This window comes from Triticum aestivum, chromosome 5A (genome assembly GCF_018294505.1).
Source record: "Triticum aestivum cultivar Chinese Spring chromosome 5A, IWGSC CS RefSeq v2.1, whole genome shotgun sequence".
Taxonomy (NCBI): domain Eukaryota; kingdom Viridiplantae; phylum Streptophyta; class Magnoliopsida; order Poales; family Poaceae; genus Triticum; species Triticum aestivum.
This window is the reverse complement of record NC_057806.1, coordinates 170,748,069-170,772,636: the sequence shown is the minus strand read 5'-3', so window position 1 is coordinate 170,772,636 and position 24,568 is coordinate 170,748,069. Positions and strand designations below refer to the sequence as shown.

General features: G+C 47.1%; 2 protein-coding genes and 2 long non-coding RNA genes across 4 annotated transcripts; 1 reads left to right on the top strand and 3 right to left on the bottom strand.

Moving 5' to 3' along the window:
- Nucleotides 1-4,437: 4,437 nt before the first annotated feature.
- On the bottom strand, nucleotides 4,438-7,611 carry LOC123106749 (uncharacterized). Its single transcript, XR_006451461.1, has 7 exons — nucleotides 7,466-7,611; nucleotides 7,134-7,326; nucleotides 5,727-5,811; nucleotides 5,344-5,602; nucleotides 5,181-5,255; nucleotides 4,881-5,068; nucleotides 4,438-4,784 (listed from the first exon to the last, which is right to left on the bottom strand). It is a non-coding gene; the product is annotated as an uncharacterized lncRNA (long non-coding RNA).
- An 843-nt stretch (nucleotides 7,612-8,454) lies between these two features.
- Nucleotides 8,455-13,394, bottom strand: LOC123102736 (uncharacterized). Its single transcript, XR_006449243.1, has 9 exons — nucleotides 13,207-13,394; nucleotides 12,824-13,089; nucleotides 12,346-12,610; nucleotides 11,566-12,246; nucleotides 10,988-11,443; nucleotides 10,575-10,862; nucleotides 9,162-10,486; nucleotides 8,982-9,065; nucleotides 8,455-8,886 (listed from the first exon to the last, which is right to left on the bottom strand). It is a non-coding gene; the product is annotated as an uncharacterized lncRNA (long non-coding RNA).
- Nucleotides 13,395-14,625: 1,231 nt separating this feature from the next.
- On the top strand, nucleotides 14,626-15,862 carry LOC123102734 (uncharacterized). The gene is made up of 2 exons (XM_044524160.1): nucleotides 14,626-15,127; nucleotides 15,324-15,862. The coding sequence occupies exons 1-2, from the start codon at nucleotides 15,087-15,089 to the stop codon at nucleotides 15,583-15,585; spliced, it is 303 nt and encodes a 100-aa protein (XP_044380095.1). The 5' UTR covers nucleotides 14,626-15,086; the 3' UTR covers nucleotides 15,586-15,862.
- A 288-nt stretch (nucleotides 15,863-16,150) lies between these two features.
- LOC123102735 (protein TRIGALACTOSYLDIACYLGLYCEROL 5, chloroplastic) lies at nucleotides 16,151-18,142 on the bottom strand. Its single transcript, XM_044524161.1, has 4 exons — nucleotides 18,018-18,142; nucleotides 17,858-17,902; nucleotides 16,555-16,587; nucleotides 16,151-16,478 (listed from the first exon to the last, which is right to left on the bottom strand). Exons 1-4 carry the CDS (start codon nucleotides 18,055-18,057, stop codon nucleotides 16,315-16,317), a joined length of 282 nt encoding a protein of 93 aa, XP_044380096.1. The 5' UTR covers nucleotides 18,058-18,142; the 3' UTR covers nucleotides 16,151-16,314.
- Nucleotides 18,143-24,568: the final 6,426 nt, after the last annotated feature.

Genomic DNA, 24,568 nt, shown 5'->3' with positions numbered 1-24,568 from the left:
GACAGTCAGTTTTAGCTTTCTCCACTGAGGTGCTCGGCCCAGCTCAACTGGGGCACAATCGCAGTGGTTCTCCTAGTGCTACCTTAGCCGATATAGCGGAACGTAAGGCACCAAAACATAGGAGCCGGGCAAACCCAACTATTGACCCAAGACATGATTCGGAGCCGATGCATATAGTGCTATAAGTTCGGGGTGCCGCACTTGTGAAAGTGTTCGGACTTCTCACACCATATTGAGGGGTGCTAAAAGCCCCTGGCGTATTTTGGCCGTACCAAGTTGTACGGGTGCAACATGTCGTTAAGGAACATTTATTTATAAAAAGATAATGCAAAAAATAGACAAAAGCTATGCATTGTTTATTAAAAATAGCTGCGATCAAAGCAGAACGATACAAGTAATGCGATAAACGAAAAGTTGGACTATTTAACATGTCTGCTCCAGGGGCAAGCTGCGGAATAGTATGCGAAACAGGTATACTGCTCGTGATAGAGACCACCTGGGATTTCCGTAATGCGGCATGGCTTGTCTGCTTCCCTGGTCCTTGCATCGTTTGTGCGGCAATTGAACTGCCGAACAGGCCTTCCGAAGAGTAGAGTCCTGGAAGTAAGAGAAAAGTAAAAAATCGGCAGCCCCTGGTGCGGTTTAAGCTGTGTTTTGGGCGTGCCGTGATGGTGCCCCTCCCCCTATGCCCATGGTATTTCCAGAGCGTAGTTATGGACGTGAAGTACTGGCGTCGCCTTTTTGCGAGGGTTGGGGTTGGGGCCGCATTGCTACGCCTGCTCGGAACGTGCCAGGCGGTCTTGTTGTAGGTTACTCCGGGCGCGCTTGACGGTGTCCGGACGTTTAATGGCCGGACTGGAGAACTGCCTGGAGAGGCTGCTTTGTACTTCCGCTGCAAGGGCCGCCGTGTGCTCCTCCGTTCGGAGGGAGCGTTCGATGTTTCCATTGACCATAATTACTCCACGAGGGCCTGGCATCTTGAGCTTAAGGTATGCATAGTGCGGTACCGCATTGAATTTGGCGAATGCGGTTCGTCCGAGCAGTGCATGATAGCCACTGCGGAATGGGACTATGTCGAAGATCAATTCCTCGCTTCGGAAATTATCCGGGGATCCGAAGACCACTTCAAGTGTGACTGAGCCTGTACAGTTGGCCTCTACACCTGGTATTACGCCTTTAAAGGTCATTTTGGTGGGCTTAATCCTCGAGGGTCGATGCCCATTTTTCGCACTGTATCCTGGTAAAGCAGGTTCAGGCTGCTGCCGCCGTCCATGAGGACTCTAGTGAGATGAAATCCGTCAATAATTGGGTATAGAACCAATGCGGCAAATCCGCCATGACGGATGCTAGTGGGATGGTCTCTTCGATCAAAGGTGATCGGGCAGGAGGACCATGGGTTGAACTTTGGGGCGACTGGCTCTACCGCGTATACGTCCCTTAACGCGCGCTTCCGCTCCCTTTTGGGGACGTGGGTGGCGTATATCATGTTCACCGTCCGCACTTGTGGGGGAAAACCCTTCTCTCCATTGTTGTTCGGCGGCCGGGGCTCCTCGTCGTCATCGCTATGCAGCCCCTTGTCTTCATTGTCAGCGCTTAGCTTGCCCGCCTGCTTGAACACCCAACAATCCCTGTTGGTGTGATTGGCCAGCTTTTCGGGGGTGCCATGTATTTGGCACAAGCGATCGAGTATTCGGTCCAAGCTGGACGGGCCCCTAGGATTCCTTTTGAATGGCTTCCTCCGCTGACCGGATTTAGAGCCTCTGAATCCGGCATTAACTACCGTATCCTCAGCATTGTCGCCGTTAATGCGGCGCTTCTGCTTGTTGCGACGCGACCTGCCACTAATGTCCCTAGTGTCCGAACTACCAGGGTTCTTGGTCATATTGTTGCTATGAGCGAGCCAGCTGTCTTCTCCCGCGCAAAAGCGGGTCATGAGTGTCGTGAGTGCTGCCATAGATTTCGGCTTTTCCTGTCCGAGGTGCCGGGCCAGCCACTCGTCACGGATATTGTGCTTGAAGGCTGCTAGGGCCTCAGCGTCCGGACAGTCGACTATTTGATTTTTCTTTGTTAGGAACCGTGTCCAGAATTGTCTGGCCGATTCCTCTGGCTGCTGGATTACGTGACTTAGGTCATCGGCGTCTGGGGGTCGCACATAAGTGCCCTGGAAATTGTCGAGGAATGCGGCTTCCAGGTCCTCCCAACAACTGATTGATCCTGTTGGCAAGCTGTTGAGCCAATGCCGAGCTGGTCCTTTAAGCTTGAGTGGGAGGTATTTGATGGCGTGAAAATCATTGCCGCGGGCCATGTGGATATGAAGGAGATAATCCTCGATCCATACCGCAAGGTCTGTTGTGCCATCATATGATTCGATGTTTACGGGTTTGAAACCCTCGGGGATTTGATGATCCATTATTTCGTCTGTAAAGCACAGTGGGTGTGCGGCGCCTCTGTACTGGGCGATATCATGACGTAGCTCCAATGAGCTTTGTCTACTGTGTTCGGCCCTGCCGAATTTGTGGCCGGCGTGACGGTTACCGTCTCGAGCCGTGGGGTGCCCACGCGATCCGTAGATCGATCGTGTTTGCCTTGCCTTGTCCTCCAACATGTCTCGTAAGTCCGGCGCATATTCCCGTGCCTTGGTACGGGGTGCGGCTTGAGTGGAGGGCCGGGAGGCCTCTCTGTCGCGGCCACGAGATGGCCGTTCGGCCGCATCAAGTGCTTCCTCCTTTAATCGGGGTAGCAACTTGCGCTTTAGGTAATTCTTGGAGGGGCGTTCGAGTTTATGCTCTTCGGCCGCAAGGACTTCAGTCCATCTGTCAACCAGCAAATCTTGATCAGCTCTGAGCTGTTGCTTTTTTTCTTGAGGCTTCTTGCCGTGGCCATAAGCCTGCGTTGGAAACGCTTTTGCTCAACGGGATCCTCTGGCACGACGAATTCGTCGTCGTCGAGGCTTGCCTCGTCTTCGGAGGGAGGCATATAATTATCGTCCTCGACCTCTCTGTCTGCCGCTCTCTCATGAGGGCTGGTTTCTCCATCCTCCTGTGCTAAACCTTGCTGGAGGGGGTTTTCTTCGGCACTCTCCGGAGTATTATTATCTCCCGTGCTGGAATCACCGTTTTTGTGTTGGCGGGATTTTGAGCGGCGCCGCTGACGCCGGCGCTTGGGCTGTTTCTTGGAGGGGTCATCCTCCGCTGTTCCATCGCCCTCTCCCTCTTTTGGGGTGTCCACCATGTATATGTCATATGACGAGGTGGCTTTCCAGGGCCTAGTAGGCGCTGGTTCTTCATCATCTCCTTCATCGGCGTCCATACCGTCGATGTCTTCGGAGTCGAAGTCGAGCATGTCGGTTAAGTCGTCGACAGTGGCTACAAAGTGGGTGGTGGGTGGGTTTTGAATTTCTTCATCGTCCGTACCCCAACCTTGCTGACCGTAGTCCGGCCAGGGCTCTCCTGATAAAGAGAGAGACTTCAGTGACTTCAGGATATCGCCGAAAGGCGAGTGCTGAAAGATGTCTGCGGCAGTGAACTCCATGATCGGCGCCCAATCGGATTCGACTGGCAGGGGCGCGGAGGGTTCGGAGTCCGGAGAGGAGTCCGGCTCCTTGGAGTCACGAGCCTCGCAGAGTACGGGGCTGGTGTTCGGCTCAATCGCCGTTTGGATCGCAGCCCCCGAGGTGGCGTCCAACCGCCCATCCTCGATCGGCGCAGTTGACTCCGAACTAAGGGTCGGAGCCGGTGCGGGTGCGGCCTCCAGGGCACCGTTCGGCGGCAGAGTTAGATCATGCTCGTCATGACAGTGCGGCGCGCTCGGCAGTGGTTCGAATCCATCGAAGATCAAGTCCCCGCGGATGTCAGCCGTGTAGTTTAAACTTCCGAATCTGACCTGACGGCCAGGGGCGTAGCTTTCGATCTACTCTAAATGGCCAAGTAAATTGGCCCGCAGTGCGAAGCCTCCAAAGACGTAGATCTGTCCGGGAAGGAAGGTCTCACCCTGGACTGCATCGCCATTGATGATCGTAGGAGCCATCGGGCCTGACGGCGACGGCACAGAGGAACTCTCAATGAAAGCACCAATGTCGGTGTCAAAACCGGCGGATCTCGGGTAGGGGTCCCGAACTGTGCGTCTAGGCCGGATGGTAACAGGAGGCAAGGGACACGAAGTTTTACCCAGGTTCGGGCCCTCTCAATGGAGGTAAAACCCTACGTCCTGCTTGATTAATATTGATGATATGGGTAGTACAAGAGTAGATATACCACGAGATCAGAGAGGCTAAACCCTAGAACCTAGCCTATGGTATGATTGTTGATGTGTATGTTGTCCTACGGACTAAAACCCCTCGGTTTATATAGACACCGGAGAGAGTTAGGGTTACATAGAGTCGGTTACAATGGTAGGAGATCTGAACATCCGTATCGCCAAGCTTACCTTCCACGCCAAAGAAAATCCCTTCCGGACACGGGACGGAGTCTTCAATCTTGTATCTTCATAGTCCAGGAGTCCGACTGAAGATATAGTTCGGCTATCCGAACACCGCCTAATCCAGGACTCCCTCAACTACCTTCTATTTTGTCTAACAAAGTTGCAGCTAGCATCGACATGTCGAACACGGGCACCTTCAAAAAGTTCTGGTTTTTCCATTGCTTGTTCTACCGCAGCTAGCGCAACCGTAGATAAGCTCCGCACACATTCCCTCCATTCCTCTGAAATTGAGCTATTTGACGTGTCCTCTCCAACATCGTTTCCATGCACATTCCTGTTCCGCAAGACCCCATGTTCCCTCGCGTCTGAAAAATAAGTTGCATGCAAAGTGAGATATCCATAATCAAGACATATTTTCTCGCAAACAAAATCAGGTTTGTCACATTATTCACGAGACTCACATTCAAGATCAGACTTCCTTGCGCCTCAATTTCAGACAGTTTCGCTCACAAATGCTCCCCTCTTCTCCGTAGCCAAGTTGACCTCTCTGTATTATGAAGCCTCGCAAAAGGGTTGCTACTGCCAGCTTCACCGTCATCGCTCACTCTTAGCTCGAGCCTCCTCCTAAGTCGGCCAAGGCTCCTTGGTCCTGCAGAGGGTGTATCCGTTAGCGATCAAGCAGTACATGCTGCATCTTTTTCTTCTCTGGGCAACTACGTAGATTCACTTTGTTACAACTTCCCTTTCACTCAGCATCTTACCTGTAACACGCGCGCCTACAACATCATTATATATCCTCAGTCTTCCTGGGGCTGCCGGCGCTGCTATGGGCTCGCCTGCGTCATGCATGAAATATAATTTTTAGGTTTGATGCCACAATGGAAAGGGTATGACTCAGGTCTAACAAATTTTCATTACACAAACCTCTAATCTCAGCCCTGTTTAGTGTCCTATCCAGTCGCACACTTGGATCCACCGGCTCATCATCGCTGTCGCTACTCGACGAATCTGGATTTTCTTGTACTACCTTTTTTTCCTTTTGAATCCGCGTTGTATACGGGCGTGCTTTTTTCTGATTCGTCGACATAGGCTTCATCTCCAGACCTCTATAATGACGCAGTGCGAAATTGTTGGCTAGCTGCAATTAGCCCCTGAGCTGCTCGTAGCGCGTCCAGTTGCGCTTCTGTTGCACAGAAAACAATTGCTCTCAAGATATATTGATGTTTTCAACATATTCTTGTGCTAGACATGACCCACCCTTTTTTCATTGAATTCCTTCAATCAAGAAGTAAACAGGTCACCATTACCTGTATTTTGCAGGATGCCTCCAGGTTCTCCAACTACATCAATCCATCTATCCTCCCGTGGATCGAAGTGATCATATGGCCTCGTCTGCATGAACATGCTCATTGGTCAATATAATAGCTACATGCACAATATTTCAGTTCATTCATTGGCTTGGGAATTAATCATAAAAGGTTGACATGCCCGGATTCAACGACGGTTTTCTCAAATGGCAGGCAGTCTACTTATAGTGAATATGGCCGGGTACTCTCTTGTCAGATATATGAGCCTCCTACATATTTTCCTTGTATAGACGCTGATGCGGGGGACTGTGTGCGGCTCGACATTGTGTGGACCATAGTCCATCTAGTCGAAGAACCATGGCTGCAAATATATAACCCCAAACATTATGCATGATTGAAACAACATTCAGTTGTGAAGCATATGTTTTTAATTTGCACAAAGAAATATTTTATTTTCACAGGAACTTACAATAAGGGCCAAATGGCTGCCACCAACAATAATTGTTCTCACACCGGCCTCCAAATCTTCTTGCATTTTCTTAGCTGCTGCCCTGATGATTTCGAAAGCCCACTCAGCTAGGTCGTACCCTCCTGTACCACCTTGGGAGAAAGCCATCTCAAAGGCTCTCGTTTGACTGCCGTCAAGAATTGAGGACTCCATCCTTTTTATAGCTTCGTTGACAACATGTATGGTTAATCCCTCGTCTCTGGCGTGTGTCCTAGTCTCTATTCCAAGAGTGTCCCTGATTCTTCGTGCATAACTCTGCCTGGTTTTGGGTGATAACTTAGTCAAGTTGACCTGTTTTCCCCCAATTTTTCAGACCTAAGGTCCGAACTATGGATCTGGGAGTAAAATACCTAAACTGGCCATCAGGGAATGTGAACCTCATGTCTTGCCACCTAAACCTACTCAGTAGCAAAGCATAGAACCTCCTATCAGCGTCACCTGACCACGCTGTGGTTAACAAACTAGCCATGCCTGTCCTATGAACTACTGGGTAGTACAGGATTCCGAGCCTAAGGATATGATGGCAACTCCATGTACATTTAATCACCCTACCACGGAGGGTGTTTGTCTCGGATTGAAGCCCTGGTGCCACGAGTGGAAGATCATGAACACCAGGGTGCGGACATCTGTCAACGAGGATCGGTGTTTTGCGAGATCTATGGTGACTAGTCCCCGCGCAGCTGCTGTCGGCCACCACGTGTTGTTTTCTCTTTCGAGTTGTACTTGGCCGCACTTCACCATCCTCCCAATCACCAACCCGCCATTTTTCAATACATTAGCGGTGATGACTATTTTTATATGTTGACCACTACTTGCACAGAACAGAGGAGCATTATCAAAGAGGACCGAGCCAAATCGAATCTACTGTTCTGTTCTTTTTGTGATTAGCGTAGTCTTACCGAGGCATTGGATCTAGTGAGCTGCGTTCCCCCTCCTGCAGTAGTATCTAGGTCTAGCTGAGCCCCGTTTTCATCTCCTTCTTCCCACCGACGTCGGACAGACCTTGCTTTTTTGCAGTTTCCATGGGTGTCAATCTCCTCACATGGGAGATTCGTTTTCTTTGGTGGATCCGGTGGCTCCATGACGCCGGACCTACACACGGCAACCATTGGAACGACTTAGGAAAAGCCACCAACCAGACTGAAGCTTTACAAGACGGAAAAAGGCAGACAAGAAAGCGAGCCCGGCGAGTGCGCTATCTTTTTCTGTCATCAGATCGAGGGAAACTCACCGTCGCAGTTGATTGAGCTGGCCGGAGAGACATAGCCGACGTATCTACACTTCGATACCAGATCTGGGAGGCCGTGAGCAGTGTTTCTGAGGGTAAGAGAATAGTTGGAGAGGATGAAATGAGCTAGTGCACTAGACTAGGGGGAGAAGAAGTACCAGCCCCTGCTCGGACGGTGTGCTACTTTTTTACTAAAAGAGGCAACAAGCTTATTCCTCGCATTCATTACACCAGTTTCGATCCATGGGCAGGCTAATTCCCCCCCCCCCCCCCCCCCCCCCCGTCTCCCTAAGTTGACCGACGCGACAATTTTTGCATTGCTTTGCAATGGCTGCATTCATTTTACGTAAACGTTTGTAAAATGCAGCATACCGAAAATCTGCACTCGCATGGGAAAATACCATGTCACTGAGAGCAACTGTCCACTTTTTTTTGTTATTGAACAATGCTTTCACATGGCCCATCTGCTCCCTCATCAACTAACTGATCCTAACATATGTACAGAAAATGTCGGCCAGTGACCACTAACAGGCAAATGCGGCTTCCATATGCATCTCATGTTTTCCGCATATCAGGACACGCGCCAGGTATCCGTCCGGTCAGAACAGTACTAATGTTCAAGCTGGTCCATGCCAACCATAAGGAATATTGGACAGAGGCCCGCGACAAGCGCGTACCACAACTGCCCGCGACAAGCGCGTACCACAACTGCCCGCGACAAGCGCGTACCACAACTGCATGCATGAGAGCGCCCACCCACCTCTGCATTTATTATGTGTTTACCTACTTTGACGCCATACGCCCCGTCATTTGGACACCACATGCACACTTAAGCTGAGTGCTTACCGGCCCAGGCAAATCGTCAGTTCATTATTTGAACCATCATCTGGAATGCAGTGTTTTTGCACCATCTATGTAAGATTTGCTTACAGCTGGCATAAAGAATAAAATAATGACAGAGTGGCAACAACACAGATTACCCAGTTATCAGACTCGAGAAAAACTAGATTATTATGTTTGGTGAGGACAGCAGTTCATACGGAGGGATGACACTACACATGGTTAGCCAGGAAACAGTTCAACATGAACTTATGCTGACCGAATGGTAAGTGTTCATCCAACTATAATAGCAGCTTAATTGATCGGTTGAGCTTGAAGCCCATGGCGCACTAGTCCTCTAAGCGTCGACGTTTAGCTGGCAAGCTTGTCACTTCATCTTCATCACCACCCAATCCAGCTGCGCGCGCCTCGGGTTCGTCAGCTCTGTTTTCCAAGCCGCTCTCACTAGAGATTCCTGCCGGATGCGCGGATTCATCTGGATCGTACTCACCGAACCCTTCCTCCTCATCAACTTCATTTGTCTGATCCGCCACTTCTTGCTTCAGGTCTCCACGACGGCAGTCAGCTTGCTGGATCACCTCACCCTGGAAGATTTTAAGACGACACATTTTGAACTTTCTTGCTTTCAATGGCAACAAGCTTGCATCAAACAAACAGTCACAACAGGGTTTTTCCTCACCTGTCCCGAACAAGCGTGTCTTCTCGCCGGTAGCACCGTTGTACTCCATGCGCTCGCCGCTGAATCCAGGCTTGCTGAAGTTGTCTGCGAGCATATAGATTGGATAGAGTGAGCACTGCCAGCTACAAATCTCATAACAAATTAGAAATAGAGTCATGGTTAAGGGCAAGTGGTCTTCACCTGATATTCTTTCACGATGATTTTCTCACGCCGATCAGAGCAGCAGGTTGTGCCGCTCGCCGTTGATTGCTCCCAAGACATCGCCATTGTGAAGCAGTCTGGACTTTCAAAAAAATTTGAACCTGTGGCAAAGGAGGGAAACTGAAGCAATGTAGCCGAGCAGGCACCCCAGCTGTATCTTATACTGCGTCTGTCTTGCCCCAGGCCTTCGTCTGCATTTACTCTCTCTACTTGATCCTTTTGAATTTTGAATAAAAATGGCGCACAAAAACCACCCCGTTTCGGGTGTTCCTGACTATGCGTGAGGTCCATGTGTCAGCAATACACACATCGATGAAACGCAACAGATAGGAACCCCACAAAAGTAAAACATAGAGCATGTAAATGATCCTCTCGTTTAGGAAAATGCACGTTCTAACAACCTCCCTGATGATCTAACAATAACATCACATATGCAGCTACTCTAATTCCATCCAGGGTGCATGGATTCCACATTAACCTCATCATAGTTCAGTGGCATAAAAACCTTTTGTCCATTCTCACGGTACAACAATAAACAGAGCAGTTTGATGCATGATTGATTTTAGGGATGCAACAGTGCCACATAGGAAACACACTAGAAAATACCCTGGTAAATTTTTTCACAATATACAGTAAAATAGAAAACTCATTGCTCAGCCAAACCAAGCGGCCGCTTGCAAGTGTTCCGCCGGTGTCCTTCGATCCTACAATTCTTGCATTTTGCTGGTTTTCGTGGTTTCTTTGGTGTATCACCCCTTTCCGGGCACGTGGTCTTCTTATGACCTTCGCACCGACAGATGCTACAGAATCTGGTGCGCTTGCTTAAACCTTCGTATGTGGCTTTGTCCCGACTGTTCGTCGGCCTGCCAGCGCCTCTATGCTTGTTAGGTGCACCAAGCCCTTGAAGTTTGTTTATGCTAGCAGACTGGCCAGCACTCTGGCTATGCCCCGCGTCATGGTCAGCACTTGCAGTTGCTATTTCCTTACCCTTCCTTGCATCTGCCGTTACGGCCAGTTGGTCCTCGAAAGCCAAACCGTCCCTCACCTCTGCTAGTGGTGCCGAACTTAACAGCAAAGCATCGAGACCAGCATTGACGTGGTCATAACATGCAGCGCTAGCATCCCCCATGTGCATGACTTCCATTGCCTCCAAATACAAAGTTGCATGCCTATATGTGAATGACAAGCTCAGTGAGTTGTCCTTATTGGACAAGGTGATCTGGAAGTACATCCCTGGCGTCTCTTATCCATCGTTTCAAAATATGATGCTTCAGGATCTCCTCCAGATGCAAAATCTACATAACCTGCAAGACCATACAGCGCCCCCCTCCGTCAGTTTGTGAATTGCATTATCATTTCAACCCAGATAGTTAAAGCTTCACAGTAACTCACTCTCAGGACATGGGAGCACAACATCCCAGTGTACTCAAACTGGCCACACTCGCAACTGAATATTGACTTGTCTTCGTTTATGGTCACCTCATATTCAACCTTGCTCCACTTTTCTCTTTTGGCTGCATTGTTGTGTGTTGTCTTGTATCTCTTCAGCCTCTCCACTTCACTTACATTATAGGTTGTTCCTTCAACAATTAGGCAACCAAATTCCTCAAACATATTCCTTGTGTATATTTTGCTTGCATGCCGCTCTATTGCAAGGTTGGTCCTCCTCACAACACCACCCTGTCATTGACATTACAGATAGAAAACACATATCGGTTTCAGGTCTCATTACCCATTAAAATAAACATAATGGAGATGTACAGGATGTATGTCTTTGTCAGACGGGCAAAAAAACCCAAACTTACAATCATGGTCCTCTTTTCCTCATAGCTCTCTTCACGCTCTCTGTCAAACTGCAACCTCATATACTGCCTAACGAGCACATGCATAGGGCTCATGGGGCATGTACATTTTCAGCATGTGGTTTGCGCTCTCACTTCTTTGAGTGCTTGTCATTTTTGCGCAGAACACACCTCTGAAGTACGGCTTCGCCCACTTCCTCCTCATTTCATAAATTTGTGTCATGTAAGTGTGGCTACGGAGGTTGTATTTGTCCAGCAACATGGCCCATCCTGCTTCAAACTCATCTTCAGTAAGCACGTGGTTCACAGCCTTGTGAAACTCTGCCTGAAAGTCGCTCTTCTTCGTGTACAGTGGACCCAGTGTATCCTTTGCTTTCTTCCGGACATGCCACTTGCACCATCGGTGTACTGTCTGAGGATGCGTATTCCTTATTGCCACCTCCATGGCCCTGCATTGATCTGCAATGGGAAATGAACTTTTTTTAGTGTCCACACATGATCAGTAATATATGAACTAGCATCACCATAGTATGTCATCTTTGGTACACATTTATCCATGTGATATTCCAACTGAAGCATACCTGTCAATATTGTCTTTGCAGCAGGCCCACCCATCAACCGTAGAAATTCTATGAACACCCACTTGAAGCTCTCTTCTTGTTCATCCCGCATCAACACTCCAGCAAGAATAATACTTTGGTAATGATTGTTAACTCCCACAAATAATCCAAATGGCATGTCACAGAGGTTTGTTCTGTACGTCGTGTCGAAGGTCACCACATCACCAAAGAATTTATACTACATACGACTGCTTCCGTATGTCGTTCTTCACCTTCCTGGAATTGCCTGCCAGTACCACATAGGTGAAACCTAGGTCGGTGGAACGGATATCCGCAAATACTTCCAATGTTTTCCGCACATCATCGTCTGCTTGTTCACGACTAATCTTGCCGCATATGTTCCCGAGAGTCCTTTTTGTGAACGGTACCTTCTCCACTGACCCAAAGAAGCTCCCAATTATATTGTACACTTTCCCAAGGTTAACATTGTTCTCCCTAAGTTGCCTTATCAAATCCTTTGTGTACACATCAATATGTTTGTGCGAGGGCCAGTATACTTTCTCACCCATGGTAAGTGACATTGAGTGATTGTGGTTCTCACGGTGCTTCGTGATGTACCAGCTGTTGTCCGACGCACGCAACAGCCTGATCAGAGCCGGGCACTCGCATTTGCAAGAACGGTTGTTCTCAGCTAGGTTTCCCCTGCAGAACAAGTAGCAAACACATTGTACATCGGATCAGGAAACCAGCACAACCTCTGTGTTGAAAATACTTGCTTCTTGTATATGTGACAGGACTTACAGAGCAACCACAAACAATTTCCTGCATGCTCTTCGTTCTCTCCGCATTCAGACGGCTCTTCCCGTATCTAATCCCAAAACCAACCTCCCACGAATAAAGATTGTAGAAATCATATGCCTCGCTCAAGGAGTCAAAACTTAGTCCTAGTTCTGGGCGTATCACACTTTTGTCAGGTTGTTCTGCATATTTGCGCATAGAGAGCTCCAATGCGGACATGCGAGATGGGCATGGGGCTCGGTCCGGCGGCGCACTTCCTAGCCTTAACCTACAATTTTTCAAAAAATGCATACATGTTATTAAACCAATTCTGACCGAAGACCCCTTATCAGACTAACTAGTTTTTTTTATCATTTTCACCCTCTCAGATGTGTGTTTTGTCCACTACCAGGAAATGAAGACCATAGAGTGCTGCAATCATATCTACATGAGCCAGTGTGCACACACAACTCATATAAATCTGAATAATTTTGCGTATTACCTTTTTGTCTAGCCGGGCGCCTCTAGATTTACCCTGTCAGTTGACTGTGCTGACCTTGTCAGCGAGGGAGGACGTCCATGGCGCCCATCGTCTTGTGCGCCATGGTTTCCACCTTGTACAACGTACTCACCCATGGCAGACCCATCGCTTGGATCGCAAGCTTCCACACCCCCCCCCCCCCCCCCCCCCCATTCTGTATCAGTAAGCGTAGGGCGATCGGATTTGGCTGCTCGAGATTGTCAGCGAACTCCTCTCTGATGGGGAACCTGTGAAATCCGTCGTCGGCGGAGGCGGACAGAACCAATGCTTGTAAGCTCGGAGGCTCACATCGGGGGCTGTACTACATCTCGAAACCAGAATGCGTGGATCTATTTGGGACTAACCTGTGGACCGCATCCAGCAGGAACTCCATGTCGTCGGTGTCCATCCCTTCGGTCTTCGGCGGCGTCGCACGCCCGGGTAGGCGCAGCTCTTGTGTCCTCTGTTTTCTCTCCTCTGGTCTGAAGCGGATGCGGCGGCGAGGCTTTCCAGAATGACCGAGGCCATCTGAGAACCGGGAAAAAGTTTTTTTTTAATTCATCAACCGCACGGGTGGGAGATGGGGGGGGAGGGGGGGCGTGTTGGATGTTGACCCACTTTCCAACAAACGGCTCAGTCGTTATTTTCTATTCTGGACCCATTACCTGATCCGTGGCCCAGCGAGCACATGTCACATTCTGGGTCACGGCCCACTGTTCTCCATCGCTCACGTCCGTCTAGCGCACCGCTTCGGGCCCACTTCTTCCTTGTTTCGTACGGTATTTCACCCTACCCCCAAATTAGCGCTGCGCGCGTCCAACAGGCCAGCTGGATTTTCGGCCAGCTGGATTTGTTCGCATCCCGAAACAGAATTGAATGAGCGAGATATCGGGTGCAGCTGAGCCTGAGCTCCAAAACGCCGCGTCCAGTTACATGATTTATCTTTAAACTGCAGCTCCTAGTGACGCAAGAATGCAGGGACTTTCTGGAATTTATTTAATCATTACCGCACAGGTATTTTCGCAGAGCAAAGTTTCACTTGTAGCATATTTTCTCCTGAAGGCCTCGAAGATCCACAGTTTCTAGTAGCATAGACAACTGAAATCCACAGGGCATATTAGATGTTACGTTATACACCAACACGCCATCCTGTACCGTAGCCTTCCACTGAAACCAAAAGAGAGAACAGAAGGACGGGAACCGCCGGGAATAAGATCATGAGCTTTATTCTTGCACTATTAAAGCTCTATTGCTACGACACCGATGCACGCAACATCTAAAATTATGAGAAAAAAATCTTATTCTCTTTTTCTTGCCCTCTATCACTCTATGACTCCAATGTCAAATCTGATGGGAAGAACTTACTCTCCACTCCGCCGCACGAAGAGACAAGCAACTGAAATGCTTCATCTTTAGTTCTGCACCACAGCTATGCATGCTTCAAAGTATCAGATCCCATGCCCTCCATTATTCTGCTAATGGATCATTAATGATGCAGACAAAAATTATATGGGGAAGATGGATCAGGTCATGAGACACCGTACGCGCAAGGATGCCACAGACTGCACAATATCCCGCAGGCAGGCAAACACATATATCTCATGAGAGTGTGTGGCTCGAAATCAGCAAAGGAAGTCTCAACAGATGTATAATCTGCCTGACTCCATCTATCACTGGGGTCCACATGTCGGTTGCTTCTCATGCGTATCAAGGAGTTCAAAATAAGTTCATGGCAGACAAAATCCTTTGCAACCAGACAAGCAGAGATTTTAGCTCGGAAATTCTGTAATTGCTTTTCTTCAAGCTGTGTTCCCATCTCTTCTCCCTACTGGTACAACCAGCACCAGTAGGGCTGTCTCATGATTCTCCAAGTAGATACGGTACTGCCATAGGACAGTACTTGGCCAGATTTGACTTCAGATTCTAGGAGCATCAGTTCTCATGGTGTTTGGTCCAATGGTGTCCAATCAAGCTCAAACCTCTGCTCAAGTAGAAGCCAACGACTATGAATAAAATCGTTCATGATCCTCTGCAGGAGCTTGTCAAATCATTCATATCCTATCAGATGTGCAGTCCGTGTGACCCTGACCATGGTGGCAGAGTTCCAACTAGAAAACTCTAGCTATATATACCAGGGTTGGGGAGAAGAGAGGTACCAACCAAGAGGGAACTGCCATCGGTTGCTTGACCCCAAGGAGGAAAGAACAAACAGTAGCAGATTTTAGTGCCTCCCCAGCCTTTGTTGATGGGCCGCAGTGCAATTGCAAAATCGACTGGTCTTCTCCGGTAAGTAGCCTCTAGCATCCCTCTAAACCTGCAATACTGAAGCTTTCAATTTGGTAGATTCCAGAACGATGACATTCAAGCATTACTGTAGTCCAAAGATTGTTCATATCCTAGTGAAGAGAAACTTGAATTGCTAAATGCAACATCATTATGCTGATATGCTCCATAAAGTAACTGCTTGGATTGCCATATGCAGGGAAGTTAAGAACAGGCAAAGCTCTAACCTTACGAGCCAGGTGCAGCCAACAAAAGCAAGGTCAGCAGAGACAGCACTGTGGGTGCCACACCCAAAGACAGGGATCTACTACCCCAGGGGCTTTGAGTGGGTCATGGAGGATGTCCCAAGCAGCGCAGCAACGTTCCAGCAGACATACTGGCTCAGGAGCGGCGACGCAGACACAGCAAGCTCTCCCACGTCAACCGACGGCACAGCTGCCTTTGATAATCCATTTCTGTGAATGCATAAGAGGCCTCACACTGGAAGAATCACTGATAGCAGCAGTTCTACAAGCCACCACCATTGTTGCCAGGTCGATACATAATATGATAAACCAGCTGCTCAGATTTCCAGCATGTAGGCACCGCATCCACCGAAAGATCAGTGTTAAACTCTGCATTAATCTTCGCTATTGCATTCTCATTTTCACTGATTTTACTTAAATAAAAGCCGCACCTGATTGTAATATTGGGAACATTCTGAGCTAACAGTTTTAACTGTCAACCTTGGTGCAAAAATTATCCTACTAATTATAATCTTCAGATAAAATAATACAGCCTTCAGTTTTGTTTCGCCTTGTAGGGAAGAAATTATGCAGGGGAGTCAAGAGTTCACAACAGAGCTCAATGTTTGTATGCATTTTCTATTTCAGCTAGATTGTAATTAACCATATCCAGACATAATGCACTACACACACTAAGTGAACTGCAGGTACTTAACAAGAGTAACAATAAAAACTTGCAGGGTGCACCCAACCAAGAGAATGTTAATGGACAATTTTAGCCAAATATAAAGACCATTATCCGAAACGGAAAAAGTACCATGGATTATCCTCGTTATGTTACTATGAAAACGTCCAAGTTCATCAAAACATCAAAATGCTTTGAAACAACTTTCCAGGTAGACAATTGACTACAATCAAGCGGACAATGGTAACATTGCCTGTGCCAATTGTATGATCGCAGCTATACTAGCCATAAGGACGAGACTTTTCAACAAGCTTTGGTGCTTCATCTCCTTCAGACTTTTTCTGAAACTCAATGCCCTGAAACTGGACCCTTGAAGATCGATATTGACAACCATAAGCATTTCCAAAGCCCCATCCTAAACCAAGACCAACTCCGCATCCCCCACCTATTCACAAAGAGGAAATTCAATTCAGTACCAATTTACTCTAGATGATGTATATAGTAACTGACAAGCTTCGTACCGATGCCCAAGCCGAATACGTTCAGAGGCATTCCTGTGGTAGAAAAGCAAATTAAAGCATGTTATTTTCTTACAATGAATGTACATAGTCAATAAGGAATAGTTACTGACGTACAATAGGACCATAACTCTTCAAAGAAAGTCTGTTCCGGTAAATTTATCCCCAGACATAAGCCAGTTACAAAACCCTCTATTAGCTGGGTGCGTGGGACTAGTCTATCTACCTGTATTGGCTATGGATCATATTCTTAATTCATATTAAAGTGTAATACTACTATAGAACTGAAGCTTGGATTTTTAGCACGAAATCAGAAGAAGAAAAAAACTAGTTAAATACAACTTTGTAATTGTTGATTTAATTTGTTAGACCAGTGTACAGATTGAATTAAATCTGTGGGCACAAACCTTTTGCATATAACCTTTTGGCTCCCTGGTTAATAGAATATTTTTGTTCCTTCTCATCTTATATTAGGTAGAACTAGGAATGCTGTTGAGTAACCATCCCTGTGATGTTTGGTTTAATAACTATCAACATTTGAAAGATTAGCTAGCAATGGGTGAAAGGCCTGGCTAGGGAGTGATGGGGTTTAAAATAGATGTACCAACAATAAAATCCATCTCAAGAACAATTAAAAAAAATCGTCTACTCTACGCCTCTAGTTCAGGAGGCCGATGGATCTAACTTCGCTTATGTCTCACATTTCTATAATACTGAATGTTATGTCATAAGCATTTCCATAAGATGCTTCGGAAGCAGGCTTCATATAATATTGGACCAACTTAGATGTTGAGGAACAAGTTCTACAGTACAAAAACATGCTTACATGGAAACCGGCTTCATATAATTTTGAATGTTGAGGCATAAGCATTTCTGTGCGTATGACATATTATCATACAATTTTGGTACGATGGTTGAAATCCAACATCCATTTTATCACGTCTGTGAGCAGTGGAGATCCATCGTCGTAACAAGCTGGACCAGTTTCATCATACGCAAAGCTGTTCTGTTATTTCTTTGTGACTCCATATAACAATTAACTCCATATGGAGGCTTTTGGTAACCAATTCGCATGCATCTTACTGGTTATGAAGCGGGTAAACAGATTCCCATTTGTAGGGAGTGGGACTGCTAAACAGATATATAGGAGTACTAAACAGCGGAATCTATAAGCAAAAATCAGGACTAATTCTCCCGAATATGCTTGAACAAGAAGCGATTCCAAGTTCTCGCCCCTCCCTTAAAACTTGAGCGGTGTAAAAACCTCACAGACAATTTGCGGCGAAAGAAATGAATCATTCCGCACCTCCGAACCCCCATCCGACTCCGAATCCGCAGCCGACGCCGAAGCCTGCGCCGATTTCAACAGACAGAGACAAGATCAAGAAACCTAAAACGAAGCGAGAACCAAATCGCCGCAAGAATGCAAGATCCAATAATTTGAAGAATCAAGGTCAGCCGCTTACCGACCCCAATCCCAGGGCCGCTGAAGGTGGAGACGACCATGGATGGATGCCTTCCCGCTACGCTGGTGGTGCTCAGGGGTTGGATGGGACGATGAGCGAGCCGATGGGAAAGCGGCACTTCGGTGGTCTTGACGACATGGTGACGTCAGCAATCAGTGGGCCGCGACTGGCCGGGCCAAGTTTTGGGCGGGCCCAAGGATCAGTCCGGTCGCTCTTTTTTTTAAGAAAGCATACCTTCATTACTTAACTGTGGTGAGGCAAATCGCCCACAACACATTCGCCCACATGGGCAGGTACATCGAACTCCCATTCCATAAAGTGGTTTGGTGCACAGTGGCGGCCAGACTTGGCGAGTTCATGAGCTACAGAATTACCACTACGCCTACATACTGAAATAGTAAATTTGAAGAACCATAGTTTCAGTTGGTATTTCATGTCCTCGATAACAGTCGCATAAGCCGAGGAGTCGACCTTCCTCATATCCAACGCATCCACCAGAAGCTGTGAATCGGTCTCAAACTCCATCCGGACCATTCCCAGGTCTACTGCAGTGTTTATGGCATGTGACATGGCTACCACTTCAGCAGCGAAAGCATCGGAGATATGCTCCTGTCTTCCAGCGGGCATGCACCAGGCTGCCATCTGTTGTCCTGACCGCGACTCCCCATCCTGCATGCTGCTGCCCAGGTATAAAGAAGCCATCGGTATTAATTTTGTAGTACTCCTCAGCCGGGGGGCGCCACTTGTCTGGATTAGGTTTGTCAGCCGACTTGCAGAAAATCTGGTGATACTCCATTCCACTGCTTCATGTCATTCATGCCACTTCCGCGGGTGACAGAGGGATTTCTCCTTGTAGGATCGAAAGTAGGTCTAAGGGGGTGATTAGATTACTTGACCAAATAAAAATCTAGCCTTTTCCTAATTTTTAAGTCTTGACAGATTTTAGCAACTTAGCACAAGTCAAACAATCAACCTACACATGCAATTCTAAGAGTGTAGCAGCGGAAAGTAAAACATTGCATATGAACGTAAAGGGAAGGGTTTGGAGAAGGCAAACACAATGTAGATACGGAGATTTTTGGCGTGGTTCCGATAGGTGGTGCTATCGTACGTCCACGTTGATGGAGACTTCAACCCACGAATGGTAACGGTTGCGCGAGTCCACGGAGGGCTCCACCCATGAAGGGTCCATGAAGAAGCAACCTTGTCTATCCCACCATGGCCATCACTCACGAAGGACTTGCCTCACTCGGGTAGATCTTCACGAAGTAGGTGATCTCCTTGCCCTTACAAATTCCTTGGATCAACTCCACAATCTTGTCGGAGGCTCCTAAGTGACACCTAACCGATCTAGGAGACACCACTCTCCAAAAGGTACTAGATGGTGTGTTGATGATGAACCCCTTGCTCTTGTGTTTCAAATGATAGTCTCCCCAACATTCAACTCTCTCTCAAAGATTTGTCTATGACGGAAAGACGATTTGAGTGGAAAGCAACTTGGGGAAGGCTATAGATCAAGATTCGTGTGGTTGGATTGGAATGTCTTGGAAAAACACATGAGTAGGTGGTTCTCTCTTAGAAAATGAGTAGTGAAAGTGTAGGCACGTTCTGATGGCTCCGTCTTGAATAGAGAAGGGGGTGGAGGGGTACATATAGCCTCCACACACATTTGACCCAACTCGGTCAGACCGAATAGGAGAACTCGGTGAGACCGATTCAGTTCAAATGTGAACGTTAGGAATCTCGATGGGACCGAGATGATCAACTCGGTGGGACCGATGTGCTAGGGTTAGGACAAAACCTCATCTCGATGTGACCGATTTGCATGAACTCAGTGAGACCGATTTCAGCAATGAGCAAACAGAGAGTTGGTCAGGCAAACTCGGTGGGACCAATCGCTCATTTTGGTAAGACCGAAATGTTATGAAGGGACACAGAGAGTTTGCATTGCAAACTCGGTGGGACCGATCACTCATTCTGGTGAGACCGAAATGTTACGAAGGGAAACAGAGAGTTTGTATTGCCATCTCGGTGAGACCAAGATACCTATCGGTGAGATCGAATTGATTAGGGTTTCTGGCAGTGGCTATGTCAAAGAAACTCGGTGGCGCCAGATAGATCAAATCGGCGGGGCCGAGTTTGACTTTAGGTTTTGGACATATTTGGATTTGAGAAAGTGTTTGAGGGTTTTGGAGCATATCACTAAGCATATTGAGCAAGCAGACCATTAAGCAACACCTCATCCCCTTTTAATAGTATTGGCTTTTCCTATGGACTCAATGTGATCTTGGATTATTAAAATAGAAATGAAGAGTCTTGAGCTTTTGCCAATCTTTGTCCTTAGCATTTTGAAGGGTCCACATCTCTAGTCCATGCCATGCCAATCATTGAACTTTCTAAAATATTTAACTTGAATGGATATTAGTTCAATGAGCTATATGTTGTTATGAATTACCAAAACCACCCGGGGATTAGTTGCACTTTCAATCTCTCCCTTTTTGCTAATTGATGACAACATATAGAACAAAGCTTCGACAAATGATAATATGAGTGAAATAAATTGTCGCTTTGAGAAGTATGTGATAAACAAGAGCTTCCCCTAAATTTGTGCATTATTTAAAATTTGCTTTTGAATGCAAATGCATAATCGATTAGGATCATGGGTCAACTCTTCCATGTCACATACATCTTAGTGAAGCGCTCAAAATGATAGAATATAAAGAACATGCACTCATCACCAAAGGAAACATGATTGATCATACACAAATATTAAGTTATCATCATTCAAGCACGCATTAAAGCATAATATGATCAAACACATGATCATAAGAGTATCTCACACACAAGCATAGATAGTAGCAAGAAAACGATCAAACGACAAGTAGCAAGAGAAGCAACAAAAGGCAAAATGCTCTTTCTCTTGAAGCCTAATGATCTATGCACTTCCTCCCATTCGGCAACAAGTTACCAAAAAGTTGAAAATGCATAGTGCTATGCGACACTCTAGGCACGATCTCCGAGAGCTCCGGTGTGCGAAGATGGCGTGGAGAGGACAACATCTGCAAACGCTTCTGAACATGTCTGAGGAGCTGGAGGAGTTACAACTGGAGGAATGACTGGGGCAATTGCTGTAGGTGCTGAAGTGGTAGTCCTCGTATCACTAACAACTAGCACAGCTACAGACCTTTATGCCCTTGGCACACGCTGAAAAGTGTTGGTGGTTGGTCTGTCACTCCTGTCCTCAATCTCTTCTTGTAGCTTCTCAACCGTGGTCTGAATCTAGGTGACCTTCACATCTTGATCATGAAGTTTAGTCTCAAAGATCCTTTCAAGGCTCTCTTGATTTCGAGTCAGGGTGGCTAGTCCTTTCTCTATTCTCACTGTTGCCTCAAGCAGATAACTGAGTTGATCTTGCTTGGTCTTGAGATTGACAACTGAAGCATCTAGCATTGTGGAAGTCTTTGCAACCTTTGCTTTCTCTCGCTTCTCCTGAGCCTCTACTGAAGTAGGATGTGATGCATCCATGACAACCACATTGTCCTCAAAGTCTGTCCTCAGGGGAAGATGATCTTTGTCTAGTAGACATGTCCATGGCCCCATCTTGGAGTTGATGAGCATCTCAATGTGGGGGGCATATCCACATGACCTTTTCTCGTCAGCAGCAATTCTCTTCACAGTTTCAACGATCAAGCTCATCACCTTGAACTTTTCTGGCACATCAAACATGTGAAGCAGTTTGATTGAGTGACCACAGATCATCCTATGATCTCCTGACTTGGGCAGCAGAGTGACCTCAATATAGTGTTTATTGTGGTCAAACCTGACAGCAGATAGTAGATGGATACAAATTTGTGAGTCTCCAAGGCATCATCATGGATTTCCTTGTACATGTGAGCCATGGAGTTGTGTCCCTTCCTTGGCTTGGCATACACATCTGTGTCATCTTCACATTGTTCAAGGGCATTGATCAACTTGGCCCACTCAGCAATTGATGATTGATACCTTGTGCCTTCAGTCATCCAGACTATCTTGCCATCTGGATAGAAATGGGCAATTGAATAGAATTGCATGACCATTTCATCGTTCCATTTTGTCAGCTCTTGACCAACAAAAGTGTCAACTCCGTTCATTCTGAAACTCTCATGAACTTCTAGGAAGTAATCCTCATTGTCATCAATGAATTCCCAATCAACCCATATCATGTCACTGAAAATGGGCTTCTTGTCCAATAAGACTATCTCATAGCAGTCTTGTTGTTCCTTGGTGTGAAAGCGGTAGTCCACAGCATTCCTTCTCCTTGCAGCACATGGATCAGTCTGTCTCCACAATCTGAGACATGCATCCTTTCTCAACTTCATGTTCTCAGCCACTGGATGATTGTCGTCATGATCTAGAATCTTGAGTTTTAGCTTTCTGAGCACTTGATGCTCTTCATCCTCTTGCACTTCAGGCACTGGGGCCTTGTTCTTCCCTGCAGCTGAAATGTTTCTGGTGGATCTCTTGGGTGCAGTTGGCTTTGAAGCTTGAGCTTGAGTTGAGGGCTTGGGGGCTGTCTTGGGCTTAAATGGAGCAGCCCCAGACTTGATAGCATCCCCCATGAGCTTATGAGATTTTGGCACTGGTTCTTCCTCCTCATCATCATCTTCATCAGATTCTCTCATCATGGAAGGTTTTCCTATCACTCTGGCAATAGTCTTCTTGACCCTTTCCTTCCTTTTCTTTCCTCCAGCAGCCTCTTCCTCTCCAGGTTTCATAGTTTCTAGAGTGGAGGCTCTGGCTTTAGACATGGGCTTCCTCTGGGTAGGACCCTTCTTGTGCATACTAGGCTTCATGGCAGCAGCAGCATCTTGCTCTTTCTTGAGCACTTTCTTCTTTGAGGTCACTTCCTCACCAGCAACATAGTCCTCATCAATTACAGGATGGCTCTCTCCTCCCACCACCTCCTCCTACCACCACCACCACCCAACCATGGCACCTAAGGATCTAGCTCACCATGGATGGTCTTCTGCATTGGGACTTCTCCCCCGGCCTTGCGGTCGCGGCTCAGGTGCGTCGATGCTTTGGATCTACGGTTCATTTCTCCCCTTCTGGTGGTAGCAATGAATTCTTTCTAGTGGTTAGTTTTTCTTTGGCCTCTTTTACCCTTAATGAAGAATCTGTTGCACTGGCTCTGCAATGCTCCATTGGAGGTCTCCCTTCGGGTTTGCATGTTAAGCATTTGGATGGATGTCATTTTTGTTTCTCGGTGGCCTCTAACCGTGTTGGTCATTCCATCTATTGTCTCAAGGATTGAATCTAGCCGGACTTTGTCTGCCATTTTAGTCTTTATCAACCAGGGGTGCATTCTCATTTGCATAATCCTCTTTATTGGCATTTGGATCAGCCTAACCCTGAGATCAGCTCCAGGTCCCCTATTGCATGCAACTCATCACATCGTTTTACGTCTAAATTGGGTCCTGTGATTGAGGCTTCGTGTAACACCCACAATGCGGCTATATATCCCATGTGTCGGGGCATGACTTAGAGGCATAGCTGCATGGTAGACATGTCGCAATAGGGGTAATCTTTACACATCCCATGTACTGAATAAGAAAGGGATAAAGAGTTGGCTTACAATCGCCACTTCACACAATACATAAATAATCCATACATCATCCAAGGTACAAACAAAGGTCCGACTACGGAACCAAAATAAAGAAAGACAACCCCAAATGCTAGATCCCCGATCGTCCCAATTGGGCTCCTCTACTGATCATCCAGAAAAGAAACATAGCAACGGCCCGAATCCTCGTCGAACTCCCACCTGAGTTCGGTAGCGTCCCCTGCACTGGCATCATCGACACCTGCATCTGTTTGAAAGTATCTGTGAGTCACGTGGACTCAGCAATCTCACACCCGCGAGATCAAGACTATTTAAGCTTAAGGGTAGGAAAAGGGTAGTGAGGTGGAGCTGCAGCAAAGCACTAAGCATATATGGTAGCTAACTTACGCAAAAGAGAGTGAAAAGAGAAGCAAAGCACGGTCGAGAAGCTAAAAATGATCAAGAAGTGATCCTGAAACTACTTACATTCAAGCATAACACAAGACCGTGTTCTCTTCCCGGACTCCGCCGAAAAGAGACCATCACGGCTACACACGTGGTTGATTCATTTTAATTAAGTGTCAAGTTCTCTACAATCGGATATTAACAAATTCCCATCTGCCCATAACCGCGGGCACGACTTGCGAAAGTTCAAAAGCTTGCAGGGGTGTTCCAACTTAGCCCATCACAAGCTCTCACGGTCAACGAAGGATATTCCTTCTCCCAAGAAGACCCGATCAAACTCGGAATCCCGGTTACAAGACATTTTGACAAAGGTAAAACAAGACCAGCAAAGCCGCCCGAATGTGCCGACAAATCCCGATAGGAGCTGCACATATCTCGTTCTCAGGGCACACCGGATTGTCCAAGCTCCCGGTAGGCCAACCCAGAGTTGCCCCTGGTGGCCATCGGCGGCTGACAAGTTGGACCAATACTCAGAGGAGCACTGACCCGGGGGTTTAAAATAAAG

What these genes read in the sequence shown, in the direction of transcription:
- LOC123102734 (XM_044524160.1), top strand. Translation starts at nt 15,087, where the DNA reads ATGGGCCGCAGTGCAATTGCAAAATCGACTGGTCTTCTCCG. An exon ending in AAATCGACTGGTCTTCTCCG is followed by an intron (nt 15,128 to 15,323) that starts GTAAGTAGCCTC and finishes TGCCATATGCAG; the next exon opens with GGAAGTTAAGAACAGGCAAA.
- LOC123102735 (XM_044524161.1), bottom strand. Translation starts at nt 18,057, where the DNA reads ATGGTCGTCTCCACCTTCAGCGGCCCTGGGATTGGGGTCG. An exon ending in AGTCGGATGGGGGTTCGGAG is followed by an intron (nt 16,588 to 17,857) that starts GTGCGGAATGAT and finishes TTTCTACCACAG; the next exon opens with GAATGCCTCTGAACGTATTC. An exon ending in CGTATTCGGCTTGGGCATCG is followed by an intron (nt 16,479 to 16,554) that starts GTACGAAGCTTG and finishes CTTTGTGAATAG; the next exon opens with GTGGGGGATGCGGAGTTGGT.